The sequence below is a fragment of the Triplophysa dalaica genome, chromosome 10 (assembly GCF_015846415.1).
Source record: "Triplophysa dalaica isolate WHDGS20190420 chromosome 10, ASM1584641v1, whole genome shotgun sequence".
Lineage (NCBI taxonomy): Eukaryota > Metazoa > Chordata > Actinopteri > Cypriniformes > Nemacheilidae > Triplophysa > Triplophysa dalaica.
This window is the reverse complement of record NC_079551.1, coordinates 9091342-9104493: the sequence shown is the minus strand read 5'-3', so window position 1 is coordinate 9104493 and position 13152 is coordinate 9091342. Positions and strand designations below refer to the sequence as shown.

At 44.9% G+C, this 13152-nt stretch overlaps 2 protein-coding genes across 4 annotated transcripts; one reads left to right on the top strand and one right to left on the bottom strand.

Moving 5' to 3' along the window:
* The first annotated feature begins 208 nt into the window (after positions 1 to 208).
* Positions 209 to 3492, top strand: LOC130430157 (interferon-induced protein 44-like). 3 transcript variants are annotated; one of them, XR_008907740.1, is made up of 8 exons: positions 209 to 579; positions 1541 to 2024; positions 2138 to 2192; positions 2270 to 2465; positions 2557 to 2709; positions 2798 to 2969; positions 3051 to 3140; positions 3223 to 3360. XR_008907740.1 is itself a non-coding variant. In XM_056759140.1 (8 exons), exons 1-8 carry the CDS (start codon positions 367 to 369, stop codon positions 3403 to 3405), a joined length of 1557 nt encoding a protein of 518 aa, XP_056615118.1. In that variant the 5' UTR covers positions 209 to 366; the 3' UTR covers positions 3406 to 3492. The 3 variants fall into 3 exon arrangements, 2 of the variants coding, with proteins under 2 accessions (XP_056615118.1, XP_056615119.1); XM_056759140.1 differs by having other exon boundaries at positions 3040 to 3140; positions 3223 to 3492; XM_056759141.1 differs by having other exon boundaries at positions 459 to 579; positions 1564 to 2024; positions 3040 to 3140; positions 3223 to 3492.
* Positions 3493 to 3957: 465 nt separating this feature from the next.
* Positions 3958 to 6287, bottom strand: LOC130430156 (zinc finger BED domain-containing protein 5-like). Its single transcript, XM_056759139.1, has one exon. The coding sequence runs from the start codon at positions 6205 to 6207 to the stop codon at positions 4399 to 4401; it is 1809 nt and encodes a 602-aa protein (XP_056615117.1). The 5' UTR covers positions 6208 to 6287; the 3' UTR covers positions 3958 to 4398.
* Positions 6288 to 13152: the final 6865 nt, after the last annotated feature.

Here is a 13152-nt window from a genome sequence, read left to right as displayed (position 1 = left end):
TTTGCTAAGATTTCATCTTAAATATTTTCCCTACTATGAGTAGGGTTTGTCTATGGCGTGGAGTAGTGTGGAGGTGGGCTTTATGAAAAGTGACCAATCAGGTAGCAGCCTCTCTAGCGTGTAAACCAATCAGACGCGTTTGATTAGTTGGCGCATTGAATTTATGTATTTATCTAGCAATAAAAACAGTTATATTTGGCAGTCCTAACCAATACAAGCCTTTACATCTATGTTTAAAGAGAATTTATCTATGGACGCTCTTTGGTAGTGGGCGTGGTTATTTCAAATGGGCGTTCCGTGAAGTAGCGGCACGGGTCCGCGTTTGCGTTTTGTGTTCGCGGTTTGCGGTCTCGTGGATCAGAAAACATGAGGGCTAAAACTAAAAAGAGCGCCGTGTGGGATCATTTCGTCCTTGAAAAGGATATGGTCCGATGCAACATGTGCGACACATTGTTAAAGTATTGCGGTGGCACCAGTACGATGAAGTATCACCTCGACAACAGACATAGGAACATGGGCCTGCGGTCCAAAAAGGCTTCTTGGCGGAGGGCTGTGTCTGCTGGGGAGATAACACACAAGGTATGTAGATTAAAGCCCCACAACTTTGTGGCGATAGGTTTGGCCAGACTTTGCATTTCTTATATTGCTCATGGTTGGACTTAAACCAACAAACTGAAGGCACGAAGCATCCTTTCGGTCTCATCTAGTAGCTTAATGCTGCATTCAAGACAACTCGGATTTACCATATTTCCCACCTCAACCCAGAAATAATTTGTGGAACGACGCTGTTTTTTTGTCAATACTTGTGATGTTTTAATGCTACCAAATAATGCTAACATTATTGTTTTAATGATGCTAAGTACTTCATTGTTATTGTAAATCCGGACGTTACTTCCGGCTTTGTGGTGGGAAATATACCAAATCCGAGTTGTCTTTTAAGAGAAAGATGCAATTATGGTAGAAGTATGATAACCAATATCTAATTCAAAGATTTGGGCAATGCAGTTTGAACCATAAGATTACGAATGACATGTTTATTGGACTTTAGTATAGTTTTACCACAAATAAAAACCAAAACATGGTAACTATATACGTTTAAAACGTATAAACGTTAGTGATTAAAACTTAACTTCCGCTAGACCTCTGCAAAGAATCAATAACTGTTTTAATTGAATTAATTGAAGTTACTTTATAATAGAAAAATATAATAAATTAAATCTAAAATAAATTGTGATATCAAATACAGACCGGAAGTTATCTTAAGTCCAGCGCTTGCATCCGATTAAACCGTCTACAGTAAAACTGTAGTAGCCACAAATCAGCCATGTTTTATCTACAGTAATCTTCATAGTATTTGTAGTAAAACAAACGCTGATAAGTCAACCGAATAAACATTGTTTTAGTAAACCATAATAAACCATGGTTCATTTTAATAAGTTTAAATATTTTACCCTCAACGTGTAAATGTATTCATGCGTCATTTTGTACAATCCGTGCCGTTTGTGTCAGAAACTGTCTTTATCTGTTTTGCATTTTTCAGCAAACGCTTCCCCTCATTTCTAGTTTAACCGATGAACAGAAACACCAGTTCTGTGCCTTGCTGGGTGATGTTGATCTGACTCTTCTCTACAAAGCTTCTGTTCATGGATATCAAGCTTCAACCTTCCACCAGCTCTGTGACCGTCAGGGTCCAACTTTACTTGTAGCCTACAACAAATCTGGCTTCATGTTTGGAGGATATACAAGTGTAGAATATGCTCAAAGTGAGCAGTACATTGCTGATGAGGAGGCTTTTCTGTTCAACTTTCAAGGCAAGATTCCCGTCTGTATCAAAGTAAACAGTGGCCATCACGCGCGTCTCGATGACTCCGGAGGGCCCAGCTTTGGTCAGCAGCTGAACTTTTGCTACGACAACAAACCACTTGTTTGTAATCAAGAAGGCTATTCATACAATTTTAGTACTGAGACTTTGTATGGAAACGACACTGAGCTTTGTGAATGTGAGGTTTATAAAGTGAAAAAATGTAAGTCAGGCATGAAACAATTGAGTCATTTTTATTTTGTTTTTAATGCAGTGGCACTAACTTATAATACATCTTTTTAATGCTAAAAAGCTTTTTTTTTATATATTTCCCAGTCTCTCTGGTCAGTTTTGGAGAGAAACAGTGGAGGAACATGCTGTGGACAACTAGGTAGGTGTCCACTTTTTCCTACCTGTTGCTAATTTCACATTGTTTTAAAAAAACGATAAATTTGACGTGTTTATTAGACGAAGAGGAGAGCTTGTGGAATTGATCAAGAACTATAAACCCCTGGATGCCTCAGTGAAACGGGTTCGAATCCTAATGATCGGTCCCGTAGGTGCTGGAAAATCCAGTTTTTTTAACTCCATCAACTCCATCTTCACCGGTCATGTGACCAACAAAGCCATGGCAGGATCTTCAAGCACCAGTCTCACCACACAGGTAAAACAACGGCACTAGTTTTCATTGCTCATGTTTTAGCTAGATACACCACATCCTATGGAACAATAGTCCCCCAAAAATTCCTTGATAGTTTCGGACATACCAAGTGAAAGATGGTCGTGAGGGAAAGCCGCTACCATTTGTGTTGTGTGACACTATGGGACTTGAGGAGCAGGCGGGTGCAGGTCTGGATATCGAAGACATCGGCAGCATTCTCCAAGGTCTCATTCCAGACCGATACACGGTAAGTTTTCTTGTTTTGGTGAAGCGTCCTATTCTTAGCAGGTTTGATTTATGCTCATCACACATTTCTGTGTTTTCTCTTACTTCAGTTTAATCCGGTTGCACCGTATCGACTGAATGAGCAAACGTTCTCCAGATCTACATCTCTGGAGCAGAAGATCCACTGTGTGATGTATGTGATAGATGCCACCAAAATCTCTCTCATGTCCAGCAAACTGGAGGAAAAACTCGCTGTTTTACGCAGAAAGCTAAATTTACTACGTAAGTTTTCTGTGGTTTAACTGGTTTATTGAAGATCAACACCTGATGTCTAAAATCGACATAATTTCAGCTGTTCCTCAGATCGTCTTGATGACTAAAGTAGACGAAGCGTGTCCTCTGGTGGAGGAGGATCTTGAAAAGGTTTACATCAGTTCCTACATTAAGACAAAGGTGAGATGTTACAGAGATGAAACTGCGTGATATGGAGTGTTGATGTGACGGATGAACTGAGAGATTTGGATTGACTCTACAGGTACAGGAGGTCAGCTCTCGGCTGGGTGTTCCTGTGTCTTGTGTGTTACCCGTGAAGAACTACAGTCAGGAGCTGGAGCTTTTCCTCAGCTGTGATGTTCTGCTTCTCACTGCTCTACAGCAGATGCTGCGCTTTGCAGACGACTACTTTGATGATATTTCTCCAATGCAGAGCAACTCTTAATAAAGACTGATGATAGTTTTTTACATTTTAGTTCGGAATATTTATATCAGTTTTTGTAAAGACTGGCAATAAAATATTTCTACTTTATTTCTTCTGGCTTTTCAGTATTATTTGAATTCATTCCGGAAAAAGAATAGGTGCTTAATTATCACGATAGATGAATTAATGATGAAGACATGCTATCTTCAGCAAGATTTGAGACCTATCACAAAGGCAGAGTTTCTGCTGTTTTCTAACTTCGACTTATTAAAAGTCCGTAGTAAAAGGTACATTTGTTAAATATTGATGTATAAGGAGACAGAATCAAATAATGTTATTTATAAAGTAACTAATAAACTGTGACAAAGTAGTATTTTCCTGTTGATTAGTGTCAAATAAAGTCAAATGTGATGTGTCTTAAATGAAAGTGGTAAATATTTGATACGTACTGTATATGATAAAACACATAATTTCGCATTAATTTAAAGCAGGGGTTCTCAACCTTTTGCAAGCTGGGCCCCCCAAAGCTGCTTCATTGCAGTTGGGGCCCCAGCGCCCCCCCCCCCCCCCCACACCACACAACCTTGGATGGATGGAAGGATGGATGGCCGGCCGGCTATTATCTTTAGGCCCACATTATTATTATTATTATCATCAGTAGCTGTAGGTAGGCCTATTATCATTACTAGGCTATTGTTATAATTGGCAGTAGAACCAGACTTCTAATGTGAGCTTGCAGACATTATTATTATTATTATGAGTAGTAGTACGCCTATCATCATTACTAGGCTATTGCTATATAATTATATGAGGTTAAATGCTTTATTGTTGTTGTTGTTGTTATTATTATTATTATCATCAGTATAGGCCTATTATCATTACTAGGCTATTGCTATAATTGGGAATTTGCACCAGACCTCTGATATTAATGTATGCTTTATTATGGTTATTATTACTAGGCCTAATAGTAGGTATCATCTGCATTTTGTAACAGAAGCTTGCAGGTACGTGATGTTAATGCGAGACCTGAGCCTGCTTTGCCTTGCAAAGATCCCCAATTCTTGGCTCAATGTTTGATAAACATAGTCTCAGATCATCCTCGATTTGTGCACGATTGCGGTATTTCGTTTTGAGTGCAGTCATTTTTGAGAATCCTGCCTCACACAGATATGTCGACGCGAAAGGAAGGAGAATCTTCATGGCGACGTCACAGAGTTCAGGATATTCCTGCATCAATGCTGCCCAGAATGACGAAAGAGGGCAGGAGTTAAAGAGTTCCTTCAGTCTACTGTCACTCTTCAGCTCAATAAGCTGTTCCTGCATATCAATTGATAGCTTGTTTGCTGTGCACACAAACGGATCTCGAACCCACGCAAAAGAGCGATAATCCTCTTTAAAGTACGTCGCAAATTGTTTTCTCATTGCTGACAGGTGCTCAGACGCTGATTGAAATAGGGATGAGAAATCGTGTGACGTGCCTGCATCAGTGATAAAGTCTGCAAGGCTGGGAAACATGTCGCAGTTCCCTTGACTGATGCGGCCATGCCAGAGGTCTAGTTTTTGTGTGAAGGCGTGCACTTTGTGTGCAAGGATCAAAATATGAGTTCCGCGGCCTTGCAAAGACAGGTTGAGGCCATTCAAGCGGTCAAATATATCGACCAAATAGGACAGAGACGCAAGCCACATAGTGTCATCCAGATGCTTCGCCAGATCTGATTTGATTTCTGTCAAAAACCACTTCACCTCCTCTCGAAGCTCATACAACCGCTGTAGCACCCGCCCCCTGGAGAGCCAGCGAACTTCAGTGTGCAGAAGCAGCTGTTCGTGCCCTGACCCCATCTCCTGGCAGAGGACCCCAAACAAGCGAGAGTTTAACAGCCGTGATTTGATAAGATTTATCATTTTCACGGATTGGTTCAGCACGGAGTCAAAAAGAACCGGCATTTTTTTAGCAGCTAGTGCTTCGCGATGGACCATGCAATGTGTCCATTTCACAAGTGGAGCTACTTGCTGAACTCGAGCAGCTAGGCCACGCTCACGCCCCGTCATTGCTTGCGCACCATCCGTGCATAGGCCAACGCATCGGTCCCAAGCCAAACCATTTTCAAGGATAAAAATATTAAGGACATTGAAAATGGCTTCTCCTGTAGTGTGCAACTGAAGAGGCCGGCAAAACAGTACATCCTCCTCAATCGCCTTGTCCCGTAGATACCTGACATAGGTGAGGAGCTGTGCCTGCCCAGCAATATCAGTGGATTCGTCCAGCTGCAGCGCGTAGTAAGGACTCTTTTTTACAAACTCGATCAGTTGCTCTCTGATATCATTGGACATGTCTACAATTCTCCTAGCGACTGTGTCATTGGACAGTGGTACTGCACCGAGTTTGGCTGCTGCACTATCGCCTATCATTATTCTGCACATGTCTTGCGCTGCCGGCAAAATGAGAGTCTCTGCGATTGTATGCGGTTTACCCAGTTTACCGATTCTTTTGGCCACTACATACGATGCCTCCAAACACTGTTTAGACACAGTGCTGTGCACTAAAATGGTTGCCTGTTGCTGATGGAGGCCATCAAGCTTTCTTTTAAAATATTCAGCTGGCTTATTTTTAATGCCAGGATGCTTTGTTTCGAGGTGCCTTTTTAATTTGCAGGGCTTCATACTGTCGTTTGCCAGCACCTCGGCACACACGACACACTGAGGTCTCAGATCAGCCGTAACTGTAAACCCAAACTGCAGGTATGCTTCATCGTACCTTCTAAGCTTTTTTGCAGCTGGTGGTGCGTCGGTTGGCTTGTTGGTCCGCACAAGAAATTTCTCCATTTTTGTTATGTGTTTTAAATAAAGTTTAGGCAATATGTAACTGTGTGTGTGGCTGTGTTGAGAGACGTTTCAGGGGCTAATCAATCGGGACTTAGGGACGATCTTTAATTAAACGAACAAAATAATTATTTTGCAGACAATTCAGATTTTATTTGAATACTTAAAGATTGTAGTGTGTGTGTGTGTGTGTCTTAGTCGTGTGGGTTGTTTTAGCTAAGTGTAGCTACTGCCTAGCAGTTAAAAAAAAATACTGGCAAGGGCTGAGATTTGATCTAATCTTTAACAAAAATGTTTGTGGGTTTAGTCTTTAAAAAGACTGTTGGGGTTTTGTAGTAAAGGCCTATGTAAATCGAGATTGATAACAGACTAGCGAGAGCTGGCACAAGTGAACTTGGCAAGAGACTAGACTAGAGTGAATGGAGAGCTATGTCTTGAGTCAATTTAAATCGCAGTTATTTATTTTTGTATTTTGAGTGAGTGAACATTTACATTTACAACCCGCTCTGCAAGCTAGGGCGGGAACGGCGGCGGCCATGCGCATGCGCGATTCATTTGCAGCCTGGACGCGGAGGGGTGTGTGTCTCCTCTCTGCTCTGAGTGCTGCGTGAGGCTACTGAGAGTCTGACCGCCTTGAAGTGCTTTTGGACGGGAGAGGGGCTAACGGCAGCACCCGCTTGTTGTGAACAGTAGGCCTAACTGCAGAGTGACTCGTGCTTTCGAGTCTCCAAACACCACAAAAGTCTCCAAAAACAACAGTAAAATTCGCTGGATTTGTCACATTGACAAAAACAAGTCGCCAGGAGGATGATTTGTTTGTGTTATAAGCAGTGCTTGAAGTGGGGGAAAAGGTGGCGGTACTCTCTTTGCATTGGCAAATCATTACATTTTTACAGTGAAAAACAAAACTTGGAGATATTGCTGTTACAACAATTTAGTGTTTTTTATTTATTAACAACATAAATGTATTTAAAAATGTTTTTTTGTGTGCGTGGCTGCGTGTATTTCACAAAAACTAAAGGAAAGCTTTAGCTGTAGCCTATATTCTGACTAGTTTATTCGTTTTATATATATATATATAGGCTATATATATATAACTAAATAGGACCTCAGGTTTTATATGTTTGCAATCTCTGAAACTTCCGCCCGTCATAAAAATTAATTCTGATGGTTCAATTTTCTGCATTTTTCGCATCCGTAGCAATTATTTTGAGGGTTGTTTTTGACAATTGAGAGCCACCAAATGACGAATATGAAAAAACGAATAAGACAGTTTCGGACTTTTGAGGCTTGCGCAGCTTCTCGAGGAGAAATTGTCACGGCCGAGAGAACACAAGATCCAATCGCAAGTGTAAACAGATTTAATGCTATAATGAGAGCAAAGACAGGACAATAATAGGAGGAAACCAAAGTGAGTAGTGTCTAGATGCTGATCTCCGATCATATACAGATCTAGTCCAACCGTCCCGAAGAACCCAACGGCTACTGGTAGTCCTCAGCAAGAATGATAATCTCCACTGGTAGTCCTCAGCAAGAAAGATAATATCCACTACTCCTGGACAGATCCGACAAGAGACTAAGGGTGAACACAGAGCAAGAGTCACAACGATCTGACAAGGAGTTTAGGGATAGCAGGGCAGATATAGGCAGCCGGCAATGCACTACAGGTGCCGCCAAGCTGATTGCTAATTAGCACCCAGGCTGCCAAGGGAACACTAATCAGTACACAGAACATAAGGCAAACAAGCAGGAATGAACACACGGATCCATGAACCGTGACAGTACCCCTTCCCCTAGGAACGCCGCTTGGCGCTTCCCGGGGAACTTACCTGTTGATTGTAATCATCAATAAGTGAATGATCCAATATGTCCCTGGCAGGAACGCAACTCCTCTCCTCAGGACCGTAACCCTCCCAGTCCACCAAGTATTGAAATCCGCGTCCCCTCCGCCTAGAGTCCAGAATACGTTTTACCGAATAAACCGGTTCCCCATCTACGAGTCGCGGCGGTGGGGGAACTGGGGTAGGCGGATTAATGGTAGCAAAAAAAACAGGTTTTAATTTGGAAACATGAAATACGGGATGAATTCTCCTGTACGCAGGAGGAAGTTTGAGGCGGACTGCCACCGGACTAATCTTTTTGGTGACAGTAAATGGGCCAATGAATTTGGGAGCAAGCTTATTAGAAACGGTACGGAGAGGAATATTCTTGGATGAAAGCCACACTCTTTGACCAACGACGTAGACGGGAGGCTTAGACCGGTGGCGATCGGCTTGGGCCTTGGTGCGTGACCTCACCTGGAGGATAGCCCTTCTAGCCTTGCTCCAGGTGCGGACGCACCTCTGGACAAAGGCGTGGGCAGAAGGGACCGCGACTTCGGATTCCAAACTCTGAAAAACAGGTGGCTGGTAACCTAAACTAGCCTTAAATGGAGATAGGCCCGTAGACGACACTGGTAACGAATTGTGCGCGTACTCCACAACCGACAGTTGCTGACTCCATGAGGATGGGTTCTGGGATACCAAACACCGCAACATGCGCTCAAGATCTTGGTTAGCCCTCTCCGTCTGACCGTTACTCTGGGGGTGGTACCCGGAAGAAAGACTAACCGTAGCCCCCAACAAATGACAAAATTCTTTCCAAAATTTGGAGATAAACTGAGGCCCCCTGTCAGAGACCACGTCCACCGGGAGGCCATGAATGCGGAAAACGTGGTCGATGACAGCAACCGCTGTCTCTCTGGCAATTTGGGCAGAGGAACAAAATGAGTTGCCTTCGAGAACCGGTCCACCACGGTCAAAACCACCGTGTTGCCCTTGGAGGGTGGGAGTCCCGAAACGAAATCTAGCGATATATGGGACCAGGGTCTCGATGGAACTGACAGCAGTTGAAGGAGTCCAGCAGGAGGTCTATTGGAAGTCTTAGAAACGGCACAAACCGAGCAGGCCAAAACAAAACTTCGTATGTCACGGGCCATAGAGTGCCACCAGAACCGTTGTTTAATAAGAAAAATGGATCGACTAATCCCTGGATGACAAGCTATCTTGGAAGAATGACCCCAACGAATGAGGTCGGACCTTAAATCCTCTGGCACAAACAAACGACCCGGTGGGCAACCAGGCGGAGGCATTACCCCTTTTAAGGCGGCTAGAACCTTCGATTCGATCTCCCAAATCATCGTAGAGAACACGATCTTCTGAGGCACGATAGGTTCGGGAGACAGCGGGCGTTCAGATTGGTCAAAAATACGGGACAAAGAGTCAGGTTTAACGTTCTTGGAACCTGGACGGTAGGAAATAGAAAAACGGAAACGACCGAAAAATAATGCCCACCGAGCCTGCCTAGAGTTTAACCTTTTGGCAGAACTGATGTATTCAAGATTCTTATGGTCGGTCCAGACGATAAAAGGTTTCCCCGCACCCTCCAACCAATGACGCCATTCTTCCAAGGCAAGCTTGACTGCCAGCAACTCTCTATTACCAATGTCGTAATTACTCTCGGCAGGGGATAAACGATGAGAAAAATACGCGCAAGGGTGAACCTTGCCGTCCGCGGAAGAACGCTGTGACAGAACCGCACCAACCCCCACCTCTGACGCGTCGACCTCAACCACAAACTGACGAGAGGAATCAGGGGCAATGAGAATAGGAGCTGAAACGAAGCAACTCTTGAGTTTGGAAAACGCAGTCTCAGCCGCGCTACACCACCTGAACGTCGTTTTGGTTGAGGTTAAAGCAGTCAGAGGGGCGGCTAGCTGGCTGTAATTGCGAATAAAACGCCGGTAGAAATTGGCAAACCCAAGAAACCTCTGCAGGGCCTTGCGGGAATCAGGAGTTTGCCAATTAACCACAGCCTTAACCTTGTCGGGATCCATGCGTACTCCCTCGGACGACACAATGTACTTTAAGAAAGGAACAGACTGTGCATGAAAAACGCATTTCTCCGCCTTGACAAAAAGCCCATTCTCTAACAGCCTCTGAAGCACTAGTCTGACGTGCTGAGTGTGTTCCTGTAACGACTGAGAAAAAATCAAAATGTCGTCGAGGTAGACATAAATGAAACGATCCACCATGTCCCTCAGCACATCATTAACCATCGCCTGGAAACTCGCGGGGGCATTGGACAACCCAAACGGCATGACCAAATATTCAAAATGCCCCCTGGGGGTATTAAATGCAGTTTTCCATTCATCCCCTTCCCTCATGCGGACCAAATGATAGGCATTGCGAAGGTCCAACTTTGTAAAAATAGAAGAACCCTGCAGATTCTCGAAGGCCGACGACATCAACGGCAAAGGATATGAATTCTTTATCGTTATGCTGTTCAACCCTCGATAATCGATACAGGGACGCAAGGAACCATCCTTCTTTTCCACAAAGAAAAACCCTGCACCTGCCGGAGACGAGGAAGGGCGAATGATCTTGGCTGCCATAGAATCAGAAACGTATTTCTCCATGGCCTCCCTTTCTGAAGTAGAAAGCGAGTATAACCTGCCCTTAGGCGGAGATGTACCTGACACTAAATCTATTGCACAGTCATAGGGACGATGAGGAGGAAGAGAAGCTGCCCGGGACTTACTGAACACTCCCTTCAGGTCAAGATACATAACGGGCACGTTTAATAGATCCGCATGCTCATCCTGCAACATAGAACGAGAAACAGGATAACGGGCAGACAATAAACAAGAAACATGACAATAATCGCTCCAGGAGGAGACCGTGTTCTGGCACCAGTTAATGCTAGGGTTGTGGCATGAAAGCCAGGGGTGACCCAAAACCACCGGGGACAAAGGAGAGTCAGTCAAAAAAAAAGAGATGTTCTCAGAGTGATTCCCCGATGTAATGAGACTCACCGGTTCCGTGGCATGGGTGACGGGTGGGAGGGGTTGACCGCAGAGGGCACTGACTGCAATGGAAGGCTTGAGAGGAACCAACGGAACCCCTAGCCTCAACGCAATCTTGCGGTCCAAAAAGTTACCCTCTGCTCCTGAGTCAATCAAAGCCTTGCATGAAAAAGTGGTGCCGCCGGCCTGTAACTGCACCGGGAGATGAGTAGTTGTAGAGGAGGACTTTTCAAAAGCGACTCCGCCCATCAGTAACCTCCTTCCTACCGACGGGCTTCGGATTTTACTGGACACCCTGCCGCGATGTGACCCGCAGTACCACAATACAGGCAAAGTCCACGAGCTCTGCGCCTCTCCTTCTCCTCCCTTGTGAGACGAGCTCTGCCCACCTGCATAGGCTCCGGATCAAAACCCTGTTCGGTGGTATTATACGCTCCAATGAACGGTAGATTCTCAGCATCGACCCCAGTCCTCAGAAAAGGTTGTTGATCGCGACGTCGTAGCCTAGTGTCCACCTTGATAGCCAGGTCAATCAATCCATCGAGGGAGGTGGGCAGCTCGAGAGTGTAGATCTCATCGAGAATGCGATCTGCCAGTCCATGTCTAAACATATCCCATTGAGCCTCCACATTCCACTTACACTCGGCCGCCAGCGTTCGGAATTCGATGGAGTAATCAGTCACAGATCTCTTGCCCTGGCGGAGCTCAGCCAATTCCCGTGCCGCCTCCCTACCAGATGCAGCCCGGTCAAACACCTTCTTGATCTCGTCCGAAAAAGACTGAAATGAGGAACAGCATTGGTGTTGCTGTTCCCAAACAGTAGTTCCCCACAGAGCTGCTCGTCCCGATAGCAGTGAAATCACGAAAGCCACCTTGGCTGCTTCAGTAGGAAACGATGATGGCTGTAGAGTAATGTGAAGAGAACAGGTAGTCAGAAATGAGCGACATAATCGGGGCTCACCAGAGTAACAGGTAGGAGACGGTAGACGGGGCTCGACATTCCGGCTGGAGATTTGAGGGTATGAAGCCGCAAGAGGGTGGTGCGCCGCAGGCTGTTGAGCAGACTCCGTCCTAACCTGTTGAAGCTGAGCGGTCAACTCTGAAACCTGTGATGCTAAGGCCTGAACAGCATGTCCTGTGGCCAAGATTTGTTCATCCTGCTGTGTCATGCGAGCGTTACTGTTGGTAAAAAAGTCTCTGATCTCTGTCATACTTGCTGGATCCATGCAGGTCAGATCGTTCTGTCACGGCCGAGAGAACACAAGATCCAATCGCAAGTGTAAACAGATTTAATGCTATAATGAGAGCAAAGACAGGACAATAATAGGAGGAAACCAAAGTGAGTAGTGTCTAGATGCTGATCTCCGATCATATACAGATCTAGTCCAACCGTCCCGAAGAACCCAACGGCTACTGGTAGTCCTCAGCAAGAATGATAATCTCCACTGGTAGTCCTCAGCAAGAAAGATAATATCCACTACTCCTGGACAGATCCGACAAGAGACTAAGGGTGAACACAGAGCAAGAGTCACAACGATCTGACAAGGAGTTTAGGGATAGCAGGGCAGATATAGGCAGCCGGCAATGCACTACAGGTGCCGCCAAGCTGATTGCTAATTAGCACCCAGGCTGCCAAGGGAACACTAATCAGTACACAGAACATAAGGCAAACAAGCAGGAATGAACACACGGATCCATGAACCGTGACAGTACCCCTTCCCCTAGGAACGCCGCTTGGCGCTTCCCGGGGAACTTACCTGTTGATTGTAATCATCAATAAGTGAATGATCCAATATGTCCCTGGCAGGAACGCAACTCCTCTCCTCAGGACCGTAACCCTCCCAGTCCACCAAGTATTGAAATCCGCGTCCCCTCCGCCTAGAGTCCAGAATACGTTTTACCGAATAAACCGGTTCCCCATCTACGAGTCGCGGCGGTGGGGGAACTGGGGTAGGCGGATTAATGGTAGCAAAAAAAACAGGTTTTAATTTGGAAACATGAAATACGGGATGAATTCTCCTGTACGCAGGAGGAAGTTTGAGGCGGACTGCCACCGGACTAATCTTTTTGGTGACAGTAAATGGGCCAATGAATTTGGGAGCAAG

Bases quoted from the DNA above. Each gene is read 5' to 3' on its own strand.
- LOC130430157 (XM_056759140.1), top strand. From the start codon at position 367: ATGAGGGCTAAAACTAAAAAGAGCGCCGTGTGGGATCATTTCGTCCTT. The intron at 2,193-2,269 runs GTAGGTGTCCAC...CGTGTTTATTAG, and splicing joins AACATGCTGTGGACAACTAG to ACGAAGAGGAGAGCTTGTGG. The intron at 2,466-2,556 runs GTAAAACAACGG...ATTCCTTGATAG, and splicing joins GCACCAGTCTCACCACACAG to TTTCGGACATACCAAGTGAA.
- LOC130430156 (XM_056759139.1), bottom strand. From the start codon at position 6,207: ATGGAGAAATTTCTTGTGCGGACCAACAAGCCAACCGACGCACCACCA.